At 33.0% G+C, this 25,932-nt stretch overlaps 1 protein-coding gene across 4 annotated transcripts in view; it reads left to right on the plus strand.

The window, feature by feature from the left end:
• Sms (spermine synthase) overlaps positions 1-25,932 on the plus strand; it is a 79,868-nt gene that overhangs the window by 23,192 nt on the left and 30,744 nt on the right. For 3 of the 4 annotated variants that reach the window (XM_069828205.1, XM_069828207.1, XM_069828208.1), the window contains exons 2-4: positions 673-801; positions 7,034-7,254; positions 13,547-13,658. In XM_069828205.1, coding sequence (XP_069684306.1) covers positions 741-801; positions 7,034-7,254; positions 13,547-13,658 — 394 coding nt within the window. In that variant the 5' untranslated portion in view covers positions 673-740. Of the gene's footprint in view, positions 1-672; positions 802-7,033; positions 7,255-10,419; positions 10,532-13,546; positions 13,659-25,932 lie in introns of all 4 variants that reach the window. The other variant, XM_069828209.1, reaches the window with a different exon arrangement.

A 25,932-nucleotide genomic window follows, 5' to 3' on the forward strand; every position in this document is an offset into this window, starting at 1 on the left:
AGGTAGTAAGGCCGTAAAAGCATTATGAGAGGGGTTCGGCCTGTGCCGTGGATCGTGTCCCAGCATGGCTCAATTGGAAAGAGCGCACAGAACTGAGAGGTCCTGGGTTCGTTTCCCGGCGCCGGTACGAATTTTTGTCGTATTAAATAGTAATGATACATATTGGCTATTTCATAATAGCTGTGTAGTATTCAATGAGGTGGGCGAGACCTCATACAAAATGAAAATGTGAAATATTTGGAAATTCAGTTAAATGTGTACAGAACAAAAATAGCGCTGATTTTTCACCTACTTATGTTTCTCCTTAGTGACAGAGAAAACAATATTCTATTGTGGATCAGAATCACTAGCAATGACTTGAAAGTTCAATTTATACAAGTCATTATATGAGAATAATAATATTCCTCAGTATCACTGAATGTATGAAATTTTTGCATATGAATACTGTTTCATATTGTGCAATCTCACACTTAGTGTGTTTCATGCAGTGATATAAATTAGGCTGTATGAGAAAATTTAATAAGATTAAGAGTTTCACTACAGGAGGATTTTGTGAACTAGATATTTTATCACAAAGAATTACAGTGACATGACATTAAGATTTGGTACTTAGTAATGAAATATAATATGAAGTGACATTGTCACAATTGTCATATATTGTATTTCTTTCAGGATCCAAATAGGAACTAAGAGCTGTTCAGTATTATATATAAAGTCAAGAAACCCACTTGAAGTACATAATGGCTGTGAACACTATTCTTCTGGATTTTACTGTGAACTCAACGAGACTTACCAATGCAGGTTTGGAATATGAAATAAATATAATAGTTTTAGTAATATATCTTAATTAATTTCTACCTTATAATATTTACATACTGTTTAGCTACATTAGAAAGTTATATTTTAAACTAGTAATTTATTCATTATAGTTTTCTACCCAAGGGCAGGTCTCAACTCTTTCCTATTTTCTGTCTTCCTCTTTGTCTCCAAATATGATCCATTTATCTTAATGTCATCAATCATCTGGTATCTTCTTCTGCCCCGAACTTTTCTGCCCTTTATCATTCCAGTGCATTCTTCAGTAGGCAGTTTCTTCTCAGCCAGTGACCTAAACAATTCCTTTTTCTCTTCCTGATCAGTTTCAGCATCTTTCTTTCTTCACCCACTCTTTCCGACACAACTTCATTTCTTATTCTGTCTGTCCATTTTACACTCTCCATTTCCACATTTGAAATGCTTCTAATCGCTTCTCTTCACTTCGTCTAATGTCCTTATTTGTCCCATACAGTGCCACACAAAGTACTTCACTAGTCTCTTCCTTAGTTTTTTTTTTCCCCAGAGGTCCGCAGAAGATGCTACTTTTTCTATTAAAAGCATCCTTTGCCATTGCTATCCTCGTTTTGACTTCTTGGCAGCAGCTCATGTTACTGCTTATAGAATATCCCAAATATTTGAAGCTGTCCATTTTGATATGTTATGATATTTATTTCTACAGCTCTTATTTAGTAATGGTTTGCCACTACATCTCTGTATTCGTGCTCCCCATAATCTTCTAATTACAATAACACATACAAACTTTCTTCGCTGTGTGCAGTCATCCTATTTTACCTTTACTACTCCTATTACTATAATACATATCTTCAATTTGCTCTCTAACCTTGAAAACTTTCCCATCTATCTAGTGATCACCTCACCACTTTTATTGTTTACTTATATCGAAGTACTTCCTATTGTTTAAAATTTCCCTAATTCGTATACTATCTTTTACCAACATCATAACCATTCACTTTAATCTCATCTCTATGTCTTGGCTAATATTTAGGTAACCCTGACATGCTGCTGCAAAACCTTGTTTCAGATAGTGCTGCTCTGCAGCATTTTCCTTTGTCTTCAATGCGATATTTAATAGGTTTCGATGTTTTTCCTTCAAAATTGTTTTAGGTTCCTTCAATATATGGAGTAATACAAGGGGCCTATCGGTTTATTACATGCAGCCCCAAATCCTCTTGCAAGGATGTGCATTTGCATACCTTTTGCTTTTTTTTCCCTATCTAGTTCCCTCAGTATTAATATCATTGTCATTATACAAAATGTAGAGGAAATGTACCCAAAAAATTAATATCGATAAAGGAACTGATCACCCTACCCTGTTGTCTCCTCGACTACTTGCCTCATTAGTGATTCCTTATTGGTGTTACTTGTGAAGTTCAGACCTGTCTTCGGACAGTTAACTAAACAACAAACTGACAAATACGTGTAATCATTCTAATACAAAAAATATTCGTCTGTTTGTCTTTCTGTCTTCCAAATTGTTGAGGAGCCTTTGTTCATATTAATTATTTAAAATTGAACATTAAGTTAAATTTAAGAATATTTATTTTATGTAATGCCAGCAATTGATAAAAATAGGACAGTGTTTTAAAATTGTTATTAAAGTTTTTTTATGTTATTATTTTTTCTTGAGACCATCTCCATTTAAAGGGTGTAATTGATGTTTTGTTATTTTAAGTGTTGTATCAGTGAAGAAGTGTGTTGTTTCAGTGAAGTTTTATAGTTTATAGTTGTAGTGCAGAGTATTTGAACAGTGAAATGTGTCGTAGTTCCAGTGCATTGAGTGAGTTGTCAGTGAAATGAGTGTAGTGCTGAAAGGTACTTGTGCAGGTATGAACATATCATACTCGTGAGTTTTAGTTCGAACTTAGGGTTAAGATACAAATTAGATTTACTTTAAATGTTGTTTTAAGTGATCATGCTTCATTTAATTTAGGATGCTCCCTGTTGTTCTTTTATTATTATTATTATTATTATTATTAGTAGTAGTAGTAGTAGTAGTAGTAGTATTACTTATTATTAGTATTATTATTAATTGTATTTTTTATTGTGTTTATTATTTATTGTCATTATTGAGTGTAATTAGTTACTACTGCCACCGGGTATATACCCATTTGCAATGTGAATAAATACATACACATACTCACAGTTGTAACGTAGGATCTGAAAACAAATACGCTTTTCAAACAAAAGATGTGGCATTAAAAACTGTTCTACAATCTATGTATGAATGAAGTTAGCCACATAAGGGCCCTTTTATGCCAGTTGGTTGACAATTGTCGTGTCGATCATGTGGGCAATTGAACAAAATTCCATAATCAATGTATTTTCTTTCCATTCTTTACTAATGATAAAGCCATTAATGGAAACAAAATAACCTCCATGTTCATCATACTTTGAATGCCTAGCTTGAAAGAGGCATGTTTTGTGTGAGGATACAAAGAATTCTTTAATTTTCTGATGTCAAGAAAATAATTTTATGAATTAATTAGACTGCATGATGGTCAATATTATAGGAGTTCACACAAAAATAAAGTGAAATGCATGAGAAGATAGTTTTGTGTTGAATTTGAATGAAAAATTTAAGATGTTATTCTATTCATTATTATTATTATTATTATTATTATTATTATTACTTACAAATGGCTTTTAAGGAACCTGGAGGTTCATTGCCGTCCTCACATAAGCCCGCCATCAGTCCCTATCCTGAGCAAGATTAATTCAGTCTCTACCATCATATCCCTCCTCCTCAAATCCATTTTTATATTATGCTCCATCTCCTCAAAGGTCTTTTTCTCTCTGGCCTCCCAACTAACACTACATGCATTTCTGGATTTGCCTATACGTGCTACATGCCCTGCCCATCTCAAATATCTGGATTTAATATTTCCAATTATGTCAGATGAAGAATGCAGTGCATGGAGTTCTATGTTGTGTAATTTTCTCCATTCTCCTGTAACTTCATCCCTCTTAGCCCCAAATATTTTTCTAAGCATCTTATTCTCAGACACCCTTAGCCTCTGTTTCTCTCTCAAAATGAGAATCAAAGTTGTTATTATTATTATTATTATTATTATTATTATTATTTTCTTTATTGCTGTATTCCTTTAGTTTGGGTATTTCATAGGCATTGTTCTTTCTACCTCGAAGATTAGGTCTATTATATACTGTAATAATGGGTGTCCACTACTCAGGTTGATCAGATAGTGTTCTGTCATCGAAAAAATGCTGTGCTATTTAGATATCCATTTCTTTGATAACTTGATTTTATATATATTCATATATGAGACTGTATGTTACTTATTAGGTAAAAAAGGTAAAGGTATCCCCGTAACATGCCATGAAGGCATTTGGGGGGCACGGAGGTAGAGCCCCATGCTTTCCATGACCTCGGCACTAGAATGAGGTGGTGTGGTCGGCACCACGCTCTGGCCGCCTTTTACCCCCGGGAAAGACCCGGTACTCAATTTTATAGGAGGCTGAGTGAACCTCGGGGCCGTTCTGAAAGTTTGGCAACGAGAAAAAAATCCTGTCACCTCCTGGGATCGAACCCCGGACCTTCCAGTCCGTAGCCAGCTGCTCTACCAACTGAGCTACCTGGCCGCCCGTTACTTATTAGGAATAATGAAATAGTATTCACCATTACGTCAGACAGTCAAAGTGTTCCTTGCTTTTTAATGTGCTCCAGTACTATTGAAAAGATTGTGGGAATCCGCGTGAAGTTCATTTTGTAATTGGTACTCTATATATTTATCTCTGTTGAAACAGGATTGACCCTATGTCTCATATTTTTTGTTATTAAGAATATTATGTGTTCACACTTCTTCCGCTAAGGTAACTTAAAAATTGTGTGTGATGATGGAACGTGTTTACCACGATAATTACACGAAATTTCTCTTGCAGGATTTGTATGAATATTTTTTTTCACATAACTGTCGTAAATGAGTACTCTTTGTTATAAATTATATTGAATTCTCACCGTATTATACAGTATTGCACAATAAGCCACATACAGAGCAATAAATGTGTCAAACTGGCACCACACTCAACTTTATATGAAACTGAATATCAGCTGGATCACTTGTGGTGGGCGATCTTGACTGTGCCAGGAATGTGGTTCGACCAGTTTAGACTTTCTGATCAACCTAACTGGCCGACACCATACTAACCTCAGAGTTGGAGACCTTTGCAGTGATGTACAATTGCAAGTAACTGTTGAAGATCCCACTGATTGCAGTTAATCTTGTGTAAAAGCTCCCATTTATTTAATTTATTTAATTAGCTAGCTAGCTAGTGAGTACAAATTAAAATTATAAAACAAAAATGTTTCTAGCCACTACCGTAAGAGCCAGGTTCATGCACAGTGAGGTCTTAGCCAATAATATAACATAAGATTTACAAGGACAGTTTACTAAATACAGTAATTAACTTAATTCAAACCAATAAATAACACACAAGAGAAAAAAAGAAAAAGAGAAGAAAATACACCTTTGAATATAAATTGACAATTGGACAGAAGCCATTGATATTCAATAAAAACATGAATATAGTCGACAGAAATAAAAGGTAAAAAAATACACACATTTGTTAATATTATATGTCATGAATAATTCTATAAATTTCTTTTTTAAAAGCTCCAATTTTAAAATATTTCAAATTTGGAAAATGGTTTATAATTTTATTATAAAATCTTGGGCCAAAACTAACACCATGTTTAAGAGCTGCACTTATATGACATTTAGGCCCAATTAATGGGAAAGTAGACTTTTGTCTTAGAGTACGATATTCATGTCGATTAGATTTATGTTTTATTTGATTTCTGTGGTAGTAAGTTAGTAAACTATATTTATAAATTTCTTCAGTATTTAATACTTTAAAATCTGTCTAAATTAAATTTGTTGGGTAATCCATATTTTTGGTTAGACAAATTTTTATTAATCTTCTGTGTAATAAAATTAATGGATTAAGTACAGATGATTTAAAATAGTATTTTACGATTGGTTGCAATGATGAATGATCTAGTGCAAAAACGTTCAGTAAACTATAGGCTTATTTTAAATTTTAAACATTTTTATAAAACCATATGCATACATTCTGTTCGATAAATTTTTATGCTGGATTTAGTACGATTACTGTAATAGGTTACCTAAAACTATAGTAAAAGAGTGTGTGGAATTTATATTGCATTGTTTGTTTAGTTTTTGGAATTAAGGAAATTGGTGCATATGCAACAAAGCCATTAAATTTCTCTCTCTCTCTCTCTCTCTCTTTTTTTAAGGCACATTGTTTATGCTCTTATGTCGACCTATTTTGTTAGAAATAATTTTCATATTAATATTTATACAAACCTTCAGACTGACTAATAGAGTTGATGATATAGTGAAAGGGATTTGTTTTATAATAAAAAATCATGTTTTTGGAGCAGATTTAAGGAATTTACATTACATTTGTGAGGAACAGACGTTTCCTTTTTGTGAAGAAATGAAATGCACAGATCAAGATACAGTAGAACCTCTATTATCCGTGGTAATGAAGGGGGTGGAGTGAACGGTTAATCGAAAAATCGGATAATCCATACTATAAAAGGTGTTCATAACCTAAGTGCATAATACAGTTTCGTCATTTCCCCCGTGATCTTTTCAACACACTAGGTAGTGGATCATAAGTTCACTAATTTAAGTCTAGTTTTCAACGACGGGTTTTTAATGGCCAAGGAAACTCCTTACAACAGCTGTCTGTGGAAAGATAGGAATAGTAGAGCTCTCATGTTGTAGATTTACAAATTTGATGCACTTTATATTTTGTTTTTCATTAAATCGCGCACAGTTGTAATTTGTATCTTGTATTGTGATGAGACAGTTTCTCATTTCCCAAACCACTCAGTTACTTGCACTTATTTTCGTAGCAAACACGTTTTCTTTTGACACCTGTGGAACACATTTTGCATAGAAGTTAGACAGTGCGACCACTCGAAGAATAGATCATATTGTGTAAGGGTAAAGGTTTGTAAAAAAAAACACTGTAGAAAAAAATTTCGTACTAATATAATGTACGGCACTCATATTTTGTCTGCAAAACAAAAAGAGCGAGAGAGAAAAACAGTAGGATAATCCACCAATCGGTTAATACGGCGACGGATAATCAGAATTTTACTATATGTATAATAATTTATTCTAACATAAATCCCTTATTTCATATTCAGAGGAAAGTAGAATTCTGCAAGATGACATGGAGATAGTTCTGTCCAATTATGTTCCTGGCTTGAGAAGACAGCAGGTGTTCAACTTTGCTGGCAGTTTCATTGTCTTGTTGACTGCTGATCGAGGGACCCACATCACTCTACGAGGATTTCCCCATGGGATTGTGACATGTAACATAGAGTATTTCAAGGATGACGAAGAAAAGCCACTGTTATTGTTGGAGGTAATATATGTGAGAAATATAATTATGTTTCTGGTTACTGTATCCCTCTTATGAATTAATGAAAATGAATGACATCAAAAGAATGAGGATAATAGTCGTACTTGTCAAAATTGCATAAAATGTAAGATACTGAATTTAATTGATTTTTTTCTGAATATGATTTTCTGACAGTCAAAATGATTCTGAGAGTGATTTATATGTAATGGAATCAATAGACGTACAGGTTACTTCTATAATATGTGATCTGTCGGTTACAGTTCTGCCATTGGAGGCTCGTAAGTTTCAGTCTGGCCAATAGCATAACGATAACTCATTTGTAAAGGAAAGAACTCTGCAGGATTCTGTTTTAATTTACACCATTTAAAACAGTTCTGCCCCTGAATAAAAAGAGCTGTAGGCAAAATAACCAACAATAATTTTCTTGACAGAGTTTCCTGCTTCACGTGTATAGATGTCTCTGCAAGCCTGAGGGACCGCAGTGATCTCTGAATCGAATCATAAAAATAGAAATCAACTTTCTAACTTTGTTGTGTCAGTTATTACAACTTTCAGAGAGTACAGAACTGGGTTTATAGAGGTAGATATTCATGATCTTTAGGTATATATGTTGAGCCCTTGTTCCAATGTGTAATTCACGTACAATAAATCATATTTTTCTTACTTGTTTGCATATACTACTAATCCTCATTCCATACAAGAAGGCTCCACATATCAACAAACATACTGCAAAATCCTTCCGCTACCCAACCACTGATTGGTTTGATGTTCGCTGTGGAAAATGAGGCATGCATCGACACATGTGGGGCATTGATAGATGACATGATGTAACAGATAATTATTTTAAACTAACAACCCAACATAAAACATCGAATGCATGTGGGGTTTTTATAAGAATGTAGTTACATTATGAAGTGTCCCCATCAGGTAACATGACTGTTTCCAAAGAGTACACCCTTATTATGTTTTAGGCCTGAATTAGCAGTAACTGGCTAGTCATTATAGACTACACTATTACCGTACATATGTCGTAGGATGTTAATAACACGCAATTTAACACAGCATGGCATTGACATCTTATTCTGATCAGTAACAGAAGTTGATTGTCCAATCACCTTTTCCATATCTTTGTGTGGGTTAGGGTTTTGCAGCCATTACACGACTTTGTTGTTGTTACCAATGCCTCATTCTCTGAGGTTCATCACTAGACCTTGCCTACATATCATATTTCTTTCTCGTGTTTAGAAAAAAATACCAAGTTTGCCAGTAAGACTTCGAAAATATATAATGGGTGTGCTTTCAGACAGGGAACTAATTATTGTCGCATTCTAGGAGCCACAAAGAGGGTCTGTGTTCTGCAGCCAATAGGAACAGTTTTAGACACATGCATTTGTTTACGTGTGGAGTCTTCTTGAATGGAATGAAGATGAAATATTTCAATTGCTGAGTTAAAAAATGTACATCGTCACTGATGAATGACAAAATGTACTGAGATAAGAATGTCGAAGCTGATCGATTCAATATCTCGCCAAGTATTGCCTAGTATGAAATTGATATTTTAAGTTTATTGCCGTCTTTTTTAGCTTATCTTAATACACTGAGAATTATTCTCAAATGTAATACATTAAAACAATGTTAAATGAACATTTTCGGCACCAAAAATGCCATCATTAGATCATGAGGTTAAAATATGAACACTTAACATTTGTGAATACAACATTTTTACATATGCCAGTTATTAAAATAATGAATTAAAAGTATCTATAAATGATATTAAAATTGATTTGATATTACAATATGGTGTGTGATGCATTAAAACAAGTGTTGAATATTGTAATCTTCATCGTGAGATGATGCGAAGTCTTGCTTGAATGGCATATTACTTGTTATGTAGTTCAGTTAAGCAGCATTGTGAAGTTGAGCTGCTCCACTTCACGCGATCAACATCATTCACCTCACATCACAAAATCAATACCAGACCTTCAACGCTACACTTCACAATGCTGCTTAACTGAACTACATAACAAGTAATATGCCATTCAAGCAAGACTTCGTATCATCTCACGATGAAGTTTACAATATTCAACACCTGTTTTAATGCATCATGCACCATATTGTAATATCAAATCAGTTTTAATATCATTTGTACATACTTTTAATTCATTATTTTAATAACTGGCATATGTAAAAATCTTGTATTCACAAATGTTAAGTGTTCATATTTCATACTTATCGTATTTTAACCTCATGTTCTGATGATGGCATTTTTGGTGCTGAAAACGTTTATCTAACATTGTTTTAATGTATTATATTTGAGAATAATTCTCAGTATATTAACATAAGCTAAAAAAGACAGCAATAAACTTAATATATCAATTTCATTATTCAGCTTATCGGCTTCTACAAACAAGACTATTAAATTATTGCCTAGTAGTTCAAGTAGATGCCACCAGAGTGAGATACCTCTTTCTAAACCATTCAAATTTTAGAGGAAATGTCTCATTGTGGAACATATCTTAATGTGGACCACTTGCCTTTGTAATTGGTTTACATAATCCCATACATTACTATAGATTTTTCTCAGGAAAAGATTAATTTGATTCACTTGGTCCTGGTAATAATTACATAGGCTTTAGTTTTGTTTATTTGTTGTTTTTTTTTTTTGTCAAACTATAAATGCTATTTATTGGGATCTTTAGTATTACTCCATTGAAACATATATGCTTACATTATTATAAAACAATTTAATTGAAGAGTATACATTTTTGTAAAATTTTCATTTTGGTTAATTCTCTTTCACTGTGTTCATGACAGTAAAAGTTTGATCCTAAACAGATCCAATTATAATTTAATAATTAAGTTTGTTTCATATCTTACATATGAATTTATGTCAACTAAAGATTATTATTTAGTTTTGTTTTGTATTCGTTACAGTAGACAGTGATGATTTTAAATTGTTTGGAAAAAAATGTACATGTATTTTTATGCGTCTTATATGAAGCTTCCATAATATGAATGACTTCTGTGTGTGTATTTTATGTTTTAATCTACATTTGTGGAATAACTATTGTCCTTTTCATTCTCAAAATAATGTTTAGAGAATGAGATGTCAGATATTGTTGAGTTCTGATGACTATGGTTAATACAAGGCCTGGGGACCCTTTGCAGCAAATACGCTCTCTGGAATCTCGACTCAAAGATAAGCTTTGTAGTTCTCGCAGCAAGATATTCCCACCGATCAAGCGTGGAGCTTCACTTGACGTTTACCTGACCACTTCAGGTAATGGGGCAGTGCTCTCCCCATGTTGGTCCCCTGATCCTGGCCTGTTGGCTCTGGTTATGCATCTCATCAGAAGTAGTTCTAGTTTTTGTCATTGCAGCAACAAGATTTAAGTATAGAAAGTTCTTTCAATAAAAAATATGAAACAACAATTTCATTGAACTTCTGCTCTTCAGAGAAAATGGAATACCAGGATTCTTTAATTAAATTGAATGTTGTCCGTCATAATTGAAGGGGTATGTATCCCTTTAACTAGTATAAATTTTGTAACCCTCAAAATTTAATTTCTATATATTCTGAATTAATCTTCTGCTTAAGTTTGGTATATTGGTTAGACAATACTTCCATAATAAACAAATCTTAGAATCCCAAAACCTTTTATTATTAAGGATAATTTTTAAATTGGGGGGTGCAATTTGTGTAGGGAAAGTTGGTTTCTCTGATATCTTGTACAATTTTGAATATTTAATATAGCTTTCTTCTCTATTTTATTCAAAATAAATGTGTTAACAAATCATGTCTTTATCATTTGAATATACATATAAATAAAATTTATTTTCTGCGAATGTTTTGCCATGAATTGCAATTTTTATTTTTTATTACATAAAGGATTATTAATGAAAAAAATAACTTGAAATGATAAAACAGTGGTAAAGACAGTGTTTGTTCTCCAGTACGAAATACACTTGTATGCAAAATTTCATACATTTATTTTTAAAAATGTGGAAGTTACGGGGAAATGGGTTTGGAAAATATAAGTTATGAGAAATGATCATCAAACTTATTGAAGGTGAGAAGTTTTGTGCATATGTAAATGGCCACATCGAGATATTTAAAATATTTTTTATTAGAGATATTTAAAATATTTTTTTACCACACTATTGAAGATAGTCCACTCAACAAAAGAAGAGAAAAGTAACTTTTTCGACGTCCGAAGGTGCAAATGCTCCCTTAAGGAGCTTGTTTCAAACAAAACCCATGAAGTCCACTTCCAGTTGTCAGATTCATACTCTTGTAGAAGTCCTACATCAGTCTAAAAATTACAATCACTTCTAAGCCATTTCCTTATCTTTGAATGACATTTTTAATCGTATGTACTCTTCTTCCAAGAGTCTGAATCCATTTCAGTCTTGGTTACGATTTGAAGTGAACTTAAATGGTTTTGTTTCAGAACTTTTCAATAATAGGTTCTTAAGTTTGAAAAACTTCATCTTCACTGATGTAGTGAAATTCCCACACTATAGCACCTAGATTTAAGGCAGCATGCTTAAAATTCGCATTGTGAAACGAGCTCTGGTTTGAGTCTTGGTGGGGAAGGACGCATTATAATATATTTGGGGAACTATGCTGTGTAGTGAAAATCAACTATAAAGGCTAGGGAAATCACCATGCTGACCTGGTTGGATGATAGTTCATCTCAGCTAAAGCATGTGGACTTGAGGCCAACAGTTGGCTGGTTCTTCACAAGCTGTCATGCCACCGATTACATTACATTGATTGAGTGATGACTACTACTTGCCTGTGTGGTTTTCGTCAGATGAAAGTAAAGCTCTTGGCTCAAATAGATTCGCATGTAAAGGAATTTCTTTTTCTATTATTAAAGATAAATAAAGGAAAAATCTTATGTCCAGACCTTAACTCTTGGTAACAACATCACAGCAATTGTGAAGATCTCTGAAAGAAAAGAGTGAAAACACGTTAAAAAATCACACTGGTCAATAGTTTTCTATGTACTAAAGTGTAAAATTATAGGAGTGCTAGAAGACTAATGGCTTCATTGCTAAACATCTAAGAATTGGACACACACACATATGTACTAAAGTGCAGTACAAGTAAAATCCCTCATAACCGGCACCCAAATAACAGGCAGTACCAAAACAATGGCACTTTCGCCTAGGCCAAAAAAAAAATAAAAGATTTAAATCTGCCACATTAAGAAGTTCGCACGAACTTTCATTTTCAGTGAATGTTCGAACCTAAAATTAGTGTTTTATTTGTGTTATGTGATGTGTTTCAATAAAATAAATCCACACAAATTTTATGTTTATTTAGTTATGTTTGGGCGTCAGTGTTTCCACATTAGGAAGATTGCATGAACTTTCATTTTCAGTGAATATTCGAACCTAAAATTAGTGTATTATTTGTGTTGTGTGATATGTTTTAATAAAATAAACGCACAGTATTTACATTTATTTTGTTATGTTCGGGCTATCAGTGTTGCCATATTAGAAAGATTGCATGAACTTTCATTTTCAGTTAATATTCGAACCTAAAATTAGTGTATTTTTTGTGTTGTGTGATGTGTTTTAATAAGGAAAATCCACACAGTTTTTATGTTTATTCAGTTATGTGCAAGTGATAGAGAAATACATGACTGCAGTTTCAACATTTGGCACCATGAAGTACGAACTTTTTTTTTTGTGTATACCGGTGTTTATTCAATTATCCGACAAAATCTTGTATCCAGAACTAGCCTAATTCCTTTGGTGCCTGTTAAGAGGGATTCTACTGTACTTGTATTAGGTGCACAAATTCAGGATGGGTATTAATTAAACTCAAACCAGTTGAAAAAAATCAATGGTACAAGATCTTAGAAACTAACAAACCAGTTTGAGAAAACTGATAAAAGAGAGTATGCTCTGCAGAAAATTGACATTAAATCAAAGAGTTTTATTTTTCGATATTCAGACATCTTTGTTGACTTACGTTTCGCTAGAAAATTTGGGTCTCATTGAGGTTGTCCAACTTAAATATCCCCCCATAATACCTATCTATTACAAAATGTAAGAAGTGTCGTTTTTTATTCGTATATTGAAAGACTTGTGCAGTTTTTCAGCATGATCACAGTGTGAAATATATTGCAATCTTGTTGCTCCTCCGACAACCTATATTCATATCTCTGCATTTTGATTTTATAACATAGATTTTTACGCACGTTATTCCAGCATGTTGCATTGTTTGTTTTTTGATTTTCACATTTGTTTTTCGGTTTTTCTCCGCTTGATTTTGTTACAGTCAATTCGCAAACTTGAAAAGGAAATAGCTGAGAAACTCAGCAGCAAGAGAAGTCACTCAATTCCAGCCTTGAAACGTGGGGACCATATTGATAGATATTTTCCAACAGCAGGTAAGGACAAAGCAGGAGTGATGGTAATAATACTACATGGGATATCGGGAAGTTTTCCAGAAACATTAACAGTCTATATCAGTTTAGAGTTACGTATGAAAATCTGATTGGAAAACATAAATTAATGCTTACTATGTAAGATATACTTTCGAAATTAAAAAATTCAGCATGTATATTCATTTAAATCTTAAACTTATATACAAAAATAGAGATTTGTGGAAGAAAAAAATTAAAATATCGAAGTAACATTTTTATAAGCCAAACAAAATCCTAGAAGAGTATAAATATCAATTATACAGTGACTTAAAATTTATGACTGTGTATGTTCTTCTATACCAGGCACCTCAGTAGGGCTTTCTCGGCGAATGTCTCTCCCTCTCTCTTTCTTAATATAAGAGTGAAACAAGTGGAGGAGCAGTTCATGTAGTTCTAGATGATGTCACTGACCGCAGTGTCTGAATGAATAGATCATTCCTCTCAATGTCAGTGCACAGATACTGTCATAGATAAGCATTGAAATATGTTCTAATTTAAAATAATCGTTTATAAAATCCTAAGATGTTTTAAGATTATATATAAAATAAGGTGACCAGATTTTCAAGTAATAATAAATGATTTGTGAATTTTCTATATAAATTTACGTGAGAGATATATAAATACCTAATGAAAAGACAGAATTGCTATAAAAACAACACAGTGCAATACATGGATAAAATAGCATAAAAACACAAAAATGACATATTATACACATTAAAATCGATTGCATATGTTGGTGGCTGCTCTTACGTCCGCTATACTTACATCAGCTTTTCGTTGTATTGTTTATTGTTAGTAAAATAATATGTACAAAAATAGTCTTAATTCTTCCCTGAAGGAGTAAAAACTCGTGCTCAGGGAGTTATCTAAACACATACTTAACACAAAGATAATTATTTGACACAAAGTGGGTCAAGAAAAAAAAATTATAGGAATAAATTAACTTTAAAAATATAATTTTCAGTTTTAACAATTTAAATCATACATATACATAATAAATCAATATATATTCTTCAAAAATTAAATTCCTAACAATATTTTTGAAATTTCTGATACTAAAATTTTCCAAACTTGGGTATTTTTCAGTTATTTTATTATATAACCTTGGACCAAAGTAGGTACCATGGCTAAGAGCTGAACTTGTGAAACACTTTGGTTCTTCTAGTCGTATAAAATCGGATCTCTTAGTTCCATATTTATGATGATACAATTTGAATTTATTACGATTATTATTATTATTATGTATGAAGTTTAATAAGGCAATATAATAAATTTGTTTAATTTTCAAAACATTAAAATCAGTGAACATAAGCTCGGATGAGTATTCAATTGGTTCATTAAGGCATATTTTAATTATTATTTTCTGAATAAGTATTAGTGAAGTGAGATTAGAATTACAAGCATTTCCCCATCCTAAAATTCCATACTGGAGAATGGATTGAAATAAAGTTAAATAAATGAGATGTAAATATTAACCGGTAAATATGACCGAAGTATAACAAAGATATAAAATTGTTTTACGTAATCTATTGCATAAATAAATAATATGTTTATTCCAGCGTAAGTGTTAGTCGATTGTAATGCCTAAATACTTAACTAATTAGGATGTGGTTAATATGGGACATTCACAGTTTTGAGAAGAACGATCAGAATGATGAATTTTAAGCCTAAAAGAAGATTGAGGAGATTTAAGACTTTATGATTCAGGCTTTTTGATTTGGCATGCATTGCTTAGGTTACCTCTGTTGAGAAGTGTTTTTCCGAAGATTCCATTGGGATCTCTTTGGCAATGCTGGTTAACTTTCGTCCAAGGACAAGAAAGGGCTCTATTAGCGCCTTTTGAGCTTGGACTTTTCTTTGTTCTTCTATGAAATTTGTTTCCTTTGTCTTTAGCAGTTTTTTTTGTATGGTTTCTTTTTCTCTGTATAGAGATTTAGATTTGTCTAGTTCTGTGTAAGAGTTTGATCGCCTCTCTTCTCTGTTTGAAGCACTCAGATCAAACCAAGGTTTGACTGAGCACAACATGGAACTGGTTGGTATGTTTCTGAGTAGAATAATTTCTAAGTTTTGCATTAACTTACAGTTTTGGAAGGTTTTATTTTTTATTTGAAAACTAAAACGTTTGTTTGTGGCACTATCACCCTTTCTCATATTCATTCTTCGATTATTTATTTCATTAAATTTTATTAAATATATACAATTTAAAAAATCTGTTCTTCTCACCATAGCTGTAAATAACACTGAAATCCTGTTTAGTGCAAATGTGAAAAATATGGATGTTAATATCAGTGAATATTTAAACTGGGCCACACAGATTAAATATATACTATGTAAAAAAGTTTTTTCTATACTGCACTCACTTCGAGGAATAAACAATTTTCTTCCTTTTAAATTAAAACAAATCTTAATCCAGACACTTATCATACCACAGTTTGACTACTGTGATATTCTATTAAGTGATATCAGTTATGACGTAACCCAGAAATTACTGCGTGTCCATAATGCCTGTGTTCGGTTTATATGTAATATCAATATCCATCTCTATGATCATATCTCACAGACTTTCAATGAATTGTCTTGGCTCTGGTTAGCTGACAGATGCATTTTGCATTGCCTTTCTCTTCTCTATCAGAATTTGCACACATCAACCTCTGAATACCTTGCATCACGATTTCATAATCTGTCCACGCACAATCTGTACACTCAGTCACAACATAACACGCTATTGTCAGTCTCTCCCCACAGAACTTCCGCGTATTCGTCTTTTACAATAGACACTATCTGTTCTTGGAATTCATTACCTACAGATGTTAGGAGCTGCTCGACCACACTTGCAAGTTCAAAGTGAAACATCTTATTTTAGAATGCACAGTATTCCAGGGTATATATTAGAATACACAGGTGTAACTGGCTTATAAAGTAATCATGTAATTAAATTTATTTAAGTTCGATAATCCTTTGGCTTATGCATATTCTTCTGTTTCGATTTTGTCTTAGGTATACTTATAACTTTCTGTCGTTTTAAGATTATATTATCATGTATTTCCTTTTTATCCTCTGGTTTAGTAGAAGAAAAGGCCTCATGGTCTTAACTCTGCCAGAAAAAATAAAGCATTGTTATTATTAAACTTAAAAGAAAAGAGATCTATACCTAAAATAATTTACCTAGTAAGTATTATGCTGAAATAATTATGCAACATATATCATTCCTCATGGTTCATGTTTCCTCTTTATAATCATTGACAAATCATTAGAAAATAAATTTATTATTATTATTATTATTATTATTATTATTATTATTATTAACAATAACAATAACATTTAATCTTCCTCAACTTGGTGAGGTTGCCAAAGACAAAGAATGTTAAACAGTAACATTTAAGATGACATTAAAAATGTCTTTCAAGAAATTTGTTTACAGTAAACTAAAATTTACAGTCAAACCTCCGTACAATGAAGTTCGATGTGACAATATACCTGCATTAAACGATATTTTTCTATGGTCCCAACAAATGTCCTATATAAATAACATTAAATATCCCTCACTATGGTGATGAAGAAATTTTAGAAACACCCTGTTGCAGTGGTATGTATTTTTAACTTCAAGGTTTCTTGTAAATCGGGAGCTTGGGCTTATTTACCCGAGAGTGGAAATTTCTACGAAAGGATGGACGTGTAACCAGTCTTCCTAGTTATTTTCCAGTATACAGGTGACGAGATGGGACTAAGTAGGCATGGCGATGGCTTCTGCTAACAAGCAAACATTCTGATGGGGGCAGATAAAAAAGTTATTTTTTTTTTTCCTTCACCATGTTAATAATGTCAAAAGAAGTGCTTATACAAATTTTGGCCACTCGACCGCAATTATGAGGGCCGTAAAAAAATAAGTTCGGCAGGGGGCCCTTAACAGAACGAAAACACAATTTCGTTGGAAAAATTTATTGGAGTAGACACAGCAATTGCTGAGCTATTTTTAAACATATTTCCCACCGGAATTGAGACATTTGTCATATCATGGAATCGACAGAGAGGTGCAGACTACTGTCAAACGCTGATTCCGATCCCAGGCGGCTGACTTCCATGTTACAAGGATACAAAAATTGATTCCATGGTATGACGAATGTCTCAATTCCAGTGGGAGTTATGTTGACAAATAGTATTACAATTGCTGTATCTGTTTCAATAAATCTTTCCATGCAATTGTGCTTTTTTTTTTCTGTAAACGGCCCCAGGGAAAATTACTTTCTGGACGGCCTAATAATTGCGGTCAAGTGGCCAAAATTTGTATAAGCACTTCTTTTGACATTATTAACATGGTAGGAAAAAAAAAAACTTTATCTGCCCCCATCAGAATGTTTGCTTGTAAGCGGAAATCAATGAGCTTTGAAACTAAATTGGCTGCATTTAAAGATTTGGATGAAGGAATGAAATAAACAGCAATATTATAAAAATATGGATTTTCACAATATATGTTGGCTGCTTTTCTTTAAAAAAAAAAAGGAAAATATTAGCAGCAAATTTGATCCAGCACAGAAACGATTGAAGACGGCAGTTTCAGAAGATGTGGACAGTGCTACAATAAAATGGTTTATGTGTCAGTGAATGATGGTGTATCAGTGTTTACGGAGTGCAGTGATGAATATACAGGGTGATTCAAAAGTCGCGCGACATAGGACATCTCCGTTATTAGTGTAAGTACAAAAAATAGTTTCAAATAAAAGTTTTAGATATTGGCACGTATAGTTCATGTGCAAAATTTAAAGAAAATCGTAAGAGCTATTTTTGAGAAAATTGCAACAAACGTGTTCGCGTTTCAAGTAAAGTACCAGTTTGGTTAGGGAAAACGCATCCAAAACTGAGGTGTCACATCTCTGGAGTGTACGAAACTTAAATTAGAAATGTGGTTTGGGTCGCGCGCCATAATTAATAAATGATGTTTTTTGTGTAGACATGTGAGTAAGTGCTAGTTTCACCAGTGAACCGGGTAGTAACAGACGATGTACACAATTCCTGAGAGGGTGTAAATGGTTCTCATCCATGCGGGAGGCCGAGTCTACAGGAAGCAGCAGAAGAATATCACAGATGGCATCCAGTTCAACCTAACCCACATCACGGAAGCATTGGTTGTTTAATGGAACGGTTCAAGACAGCAGGCAGTATCCATGACAAAAAACATTCAGGATGGCCTCGTTCAGCAACAGGGGATGCAAACGAAGCTAGTGTACTAGCTAAGCTGTTAGTCAGTCCATCACGGTCAACCAGGGAAGTGGCGCAAGAATGTGTCACCAGTCAACGTCCGTGTCCAGGATACTATCCGTCAATCATTTCCATCCCTATTGTATGCACTTTTTGCAGGAACTGCATGGGGATGACACAGATTTGCGGGTGCAGTTCTGTGAGTGGCTTTTTGAATGACGAACGCACCAGCCAAACCTTGAAGCTGCCATTTGTTGGAGCGATGAGGCCTGTTTCCATTTGAATGGAACAGTGAATCGACATAACGCTATGTACTGGACAACTGAGATCCCCACATAGCTGTAGAGGCTCAATCAGTTTGACCCAAGATTAAATGTGTGGTGTGGCATACACGGGGATGTGGTTATTGGTCCCATGTTTCTGAACAACAAGCTCACTGCTCCACTGTACAGATAGCATCTCGAGGCTACACTGCTGCCCTACTTGGATGATCTGCCCCTAGAAAGAAGACGTGGGTTTTTCTTTCAGCAGGATGGAACACACCGCATTTCAGATTGACAGTCTACGAATTGTTGAATGAAGTTATCCCTGGGTGTTGGATCGGTCGCAGGAATCCAGTGGAATGGCCGCCTAAGTCGCCAGATTTAACGCCACTTGACTTTTTTCTCTGGGGTAATCTCAAGTCTGTAGTTTACAGAAACAGGCCCCGAAAACTGGATGAACTGCAGGAAAAAATCAGGAGAGAATGTGCACAAATAACACCTGCAGTGTTACTTAATGTGCGGAGCCTCAACAGTGTATGGATGTGCCGTCACCAAAGGCCACCAATTTGAACACTTACTCCATTAGTGTGCATGTGGAACAGTTACACAGGTCGTGAAAGTCCAAGTGCTAAAATGTTTCAGTTTGCCATTGTGACTCTCAACTTACTCAATTTATTAATTACGGCACGCGACTCAAACTACATTTTTAATTTAAGTTTCATACGCTCTAGAGATGTGACACCTCAGTTTTGGATGCGTTTTCCCTAACCAAACTGGTACTTTACTTGAAACGCGAACATGTTTGTTGTAATTTTCTCAAAAATGGCTCTTACGATTTTCTTTAAATTTTGCACAAGAACTACACATATCAATATCTAAAACATTTATTTGGAACTATTTTTTGTACTTACACTAATAACGGAGATGTCCTATGTCGCGCGACTTTTGAATCACCCTGTATAAATGCAGAATTGAAGGATGGGAAGATAAAAGACAGCAAAGATGAAGATTCTGCAGATGATAATAGTGATGTAGGAACCAAAAAAGTATCTTATTTAGAACTACTTGGATACACAGAACAAATTCAGTGTGCTGCAAATTCTCTTCAATGAGTTACAAAGGAACAACTAATTGCTCTGGTATCTTTAAGATCGGTGTTTATTAAAGAGGTTATCAAGAGAAAAACGCAAAGAAAAATTTCAGATTTCTTTCAAAAATAGATGTATGCAGTAATACCGTACTGTATTAAATTTACTTCTCCGGTATGTAAGTACATAAATGTATGATTTATTATATTTAGTTTCTTTACATGTTACCTCCTAATGTTATCCTATAGGTTAAACAGTACTCTGCTTGCACTTTTTATCCTATCTGATAAATCACAGACCCTCATTATAACAATACAACCTGCTAGGGTCCCCAAATATCGTTATATGGAGGTTTGACTGTATTATTATTATTATTAATATTAATATTATTATTAATATTATCATTATTATTATTATTATTATTATTATTATTATTATTATTATTATTATTATTATTATTATTATTGATCTTTTGCAAACTACTTAAGAAAGTTCTTCTGGAAGCAGCCAAGTGTTTAAATTCGTCTATTGTACTGGGCATACACAGGATGGAAATAATATAACTGTGCAGATTTTAATGGCTTATTCCTTAGATAGAGTACAACAAAAAATTCGAATACCATATTAGTCCCAAATGAATATTTTTCTCAGAAAAAAAAAATTTTTTTCCTTAAATGTTAATAAATACTGTTTTGCTCAATAAATACTGCCCATACGATCTGATTTGTACTCTTATCATTAGAGAAATTGATCTCTTTGCACTTTTTCAATAAAGTGGACGGTTTTCTTGTAAATTAAATAAAAAGATTAACAAGTATAGTTACTTTTTATCATTAGGAAGTCTTGTGACCCTACTGGGGTGACTAAGGGACAGAACTGTGTTATTCAGACAGAGTGTGTGTGTACTTTTGTAGGTGAGCTGGCGACTTGTTTTTGTTAAATTATGCAGACTTTTCTAATTAACCATGCACTTAGTTACAGAACACATAATAGGTTTTTTTGTATTTATTTTAATGTAGTCTGTTGCCTCCTTCAGTCTGCAGTTATATCATTTCCATCCTGTACAGCTCAAACAATGTAGCTCTGTAGCATTTCTTCTTGTGACAGTTACAACTTCCTAGCTCAAGCTTAGCTCGACTTTTATGATATCTAAACATGCACTCTATGACAGTTTCTGTGTGTTGACCTTGAGATGGCTGTTCTGTACTAATATAATGGTAGGTTAGTGATGACTGATGATACAGTAAAACTTTGCTTACAATAACTAAGACTGGCTTATACACTATAACACTTTTTTTTTTCTAAAAAAAATACTGTACAACTGCATCTTATGTTCTGAAGGTCTGTCAATGCGTGCCAGTGAGACAGCTACCATCTTGTTCTTGTTTCACAGCAAGGCTACACATATGGTGGAATACCCTTTAAGAAATACAAGGTAGAGAAACTTGCATTCCAGAGCCTGATTGCATTTGTTCATTTGTTGTGTGTTCAAGATACAAGATGCTTCATTGTCATGAAACAACAAGATATTGTTATGGACATTTCCATACATGATAGTAATAATAATAATAATTGTAATGATAATAATGATAGTAATAATGATGATAATACTTATAATAATTTATTATTATTATTATTATTATTATTATTATTATTATTATTATTTACTTATTAAGCTATTCACTATAATCACTGATATTTATTTAATTTTTAGTCATTAATCATTTTATTTCATTTATACTGGTGTTTATTATTGCATCAATGTGCTGGACTTTTATTGGCCAACCACTGCTGTTGACTAGCACATAAATAATAATAATAATAATAATAATAATAATAATGGAAATGATAATAAATTTATTAAGAAATTAACACTCAAAATATAATTATAAGTAAGTCACTGTCAAAATATACTCTGATATCATAAAATGGGTTAATAAGAGGCAAACAATGTAAAATCTACATTCTATGCATTCTTTGGTGATTTATTGAACATAGAAACTGCTGCACATTTAAAACACTTTTTAGATTTTGTTAGTCTGACATTGGGCTCGATAAGGTGATGTTCAATAGTGGCCAGCGAGTGTACATTGGATCTTGACAAGTGAAAGCTATTCTTTGTTTGCATACCTTTTTTTCGTCCTGCCTCTACCTCAAATATTATGGATCCAGTTACAGCGGAACGAGAAGTGACAACTGATTCTGCATGTATTATAATAAAATGCATGCTTTCACTTTACATTGTTACACATGTGAACTTTCACTTCTGAAAATAGTACCCATGGATTACTGGAAAAAACATGTTATCCGAAACAGCTCTTTATCCCTTCAGTTCGGAATGAACAGGGTTCTTCTATATATTGTAAGTAAGAAGTGATGAAAAAGAAATCATTATTGTCTACTCTGTATTGCATCATTCATTCCCTTATGAGACTGTGGAAAATATCTTTTGGATCTAGCAAGACATGAATGTGCTAAAAGAATAGAATGGGCTGGACATATGATCAGAATGGATGGTGGTAGACGATTAAAAAGATTTTTGATAGAAATCCAGGAGGGAGAAGATACAGAGGAAGGCCGAAGTTAAGGTGGTTGGACTGTCTGGAGGAGGACCTGCGAAGATGGAGGAAGAAGGCAGAAAATACAGTAGAGAGAAATGGGCTGTCATCATTAAGAAGGCATTAGCTAAACTTTAAGAGCTGCATGCCAGTAGAAGAAGAAGAAGACATGAATGTAGATTCTTCAATATTCCAAACAGAAAAGAAGGTAATTCAGAAAAATTTGCAGAAGAGGAACTGTATGATTGTTTTCTTCATAGACGTGTTTCATGTGTTACACAGAAGACTGTGTTTTTTTAAGTGAAACCAGAATGGTTAGAAGTTTAGCTGCTATATTTTTATAAAACATAACCTATATACGAGAACTATGCAGATAGTAACTTCCATTAGACTATCAACTAACATCAATACATCTGCAGAATTTTTATTGTATACAATTTAAAACTACGACGTTTTACTAGTTTTCAATATAGTCTCAGCCAAATTGAGATACTTGCAGCAATTGTCATAGAATTCTGCCACCTGTGATTTGAGCCACTTCCCAATACAGAACTTGCAACTCGTTATTGTCAGTGCTGCATTACAAGCTGTTTCTTCATATGCATGAATTGCAGGCTGTATGGCTGGTCATCAAATAATGTTCAGTTTAATTTTTAGAGCAGGATTCAAGTACGTACAGCCTTAACCTTGACGCTACTGCGTGCCCACAGAAAATGGGTATACCAGTCCAAAATACATACATATGTAAATATTCGCGTCATTAAATTTTATAGATCAAATAGTATTGACACAAGGTTATAATGATATTGAATATATCGCAAAAAAAAAAAAACAAACAAACAAATTAAGAGGAGGATATGAAAAATGGGCTAACAGAGTTAACAAAAGCCAATATATTTGCATTGGAGTGAAGTAGGATCATTGAAATTTTAAAATGGGGAAGAATTAGCAGCTTATACAGAACACACTTATTTGTGCATCAAAATAGATAAATTTGGAAATAATCAAACAGTAATTAAAAATGGAATTACCTGAATTAGAAAACCTATAAATCCCTTAAAATGTTATTTGATGGAGTAAAAGCATAACAGAAAATAAAAAATTATACTTTTCTTCTCCTTGTGACCTTCTGGATAAGACTAGTTGCCTGTTACATTCCTTGGTCTCTTCTTCTCTTTTTGGCTTGTATGATATTGCTGCTTTCCAAAATCGAGAACTTTTCATGCAATTTCCATTTTTGTTTTTAATCATCGATTTCTGAAATTATATTTTTAACTCTTAATTTTGGTCTTATTATAACTTCATTTTTTTGACAATCTAACCTCGTTAATTCTAATAATGATCGCAAAAATTTGAGCTGCCTCTAATCTTAATTTTACTGTTTGTTTTAGTGTCCATGTTTTGCGTCAGAATTTTAAAATTTGTTTTGCTGTTATATTATGTAGTTTAATTTGGATCTCATTTAACATTTGTTATACATTTATAACACTACAGTAGATTCCCTCTTAACTGGCACCAAAAGGACTAGGCTAGTTCCAGATACGAGATTTTGCTGGATAATTGAATAAATACCGGTATATACAAAAAAAGTTCCTATTTCATGGTGTCATATGTTGAAACTGCATCCATGTGAAGCTTATTTCTCTAGCACTTGCTCATAACTGAATAAACATAAAAACTGTGTGAATTTTCTTTATTAAAACACATCACACACTACAAATAATACACTAATTTTAGGTTAGAATATTAATTGAAATTGAAACTTTATGCAAACTTTCTAATATGGCAACACTGATGGCCCAAACATAACTAAATAAACATAAAAAAACTGTGTGAATTTTCTTTATTAAAACACATCACACGCTACAAATATTACACTAATTTTAGGTTAGAATATTCACTGAAATTGAAAGTTCGTACCATCTTCCTAATGTGGCAACGCTGACGGTCCGAACATAATTAAATAAACATAAAAACTGTGTGGATTTTCTTTATTAAAACATCACATAACCCAAATAATTATTGGGACCATGAAAATTTAATGTTAAACAGAAGTCGCCTAAAATTGGGGTTCTACTGTAGTTTCAAAATTCAAAATATAAAATTTCATAAAGTTTAAGTCTTTGTTTATTTATTTAGTCGTTTATTCATTAATCATTAATATATTTATCTATTTTTTATTGTTTTGTATATAAAACTAAAATTACATTGACACACACAGAACAACTTTGTTACATATTATAATCCTAGAACACATATAACATACTGAAGGCAACAACTTTATCAATTTCTAGCAACTGCAGAAGAAGTCATTTTGTAACTCTATTTGAATTACATGGAACAACTATACTTCCATGTAGTGGTCACTACCAATCAACAGTGGTGATCCTGGTGGTTGTTCTCTTCCATATGTTACCATTTTTAACAGATAAATATACCAAAAAGTATTTTATTTTATATAGTGTATTTGAAGAAAATCTAATGTAAGCCGTTTTTTCTACCATAAATCTGCAGTTATCTTCTGGAGATCAAACCTTGCTCCATTTCATGAAAGGCCAACTGACTGATCCAAAACTGATTCTTTTATGTCTTAGATTGTTAGATTCTCAAGAAAAGAGTTAAGAGAATGAGGTAAAAATACTATCTAAAGACGAGTTTTTTTTATGTCTTTCTAATGAAATGTTTCTGGAAAATTCGCAGGATCTCCTTTTTTTTATTAGTAATGTAAAAGTGTTCTCCATTCCATGCACTTAGAGGAACATGATCAGTAACACAGGGAGGTGAGTTTTAGTTGCCTGGCCTGAGGCTGTTCTTTTGTTTTCCATGACATGCAGTTTTACTTGAATGGCAATGGTATTATGAGTGGATTCCTTTTGTGTTAACTGATGCATGTGACTTTTGATCTGTTAGAATTTGTTCTTATTGCATATTTAAGCGGTATTTTATGGATTATGCTTTTCTTGCCTGTTTCCTTTTTATTATTAATAGCATACTTATATCTTAACGTCACTTCAAGTATGACAGATAGTATATAGTTTATCTCCACTTGACTGCGATAGTCAATTATTTTGCACAAAGTAAACTGTAAGGAACATCTCGTATGGTATTTTTGAACATAGGGTGTGTACATTTG

Source organism: Periplaneta americana, chromosome 6 (assembly GCF_040183065.1).
Source record: "Periplaneta americana isolate PAMFEO1 chromosome 6, P.americana_PAMFEO1_priV1, whole genome shotgun sequence".
Classification (NCBI taxonomy): Eukaryota; Metazoa; Arthropoda; class Insecta; order Blattodea; family Blattidae; genus Periplaneta; species Periplaneta americana.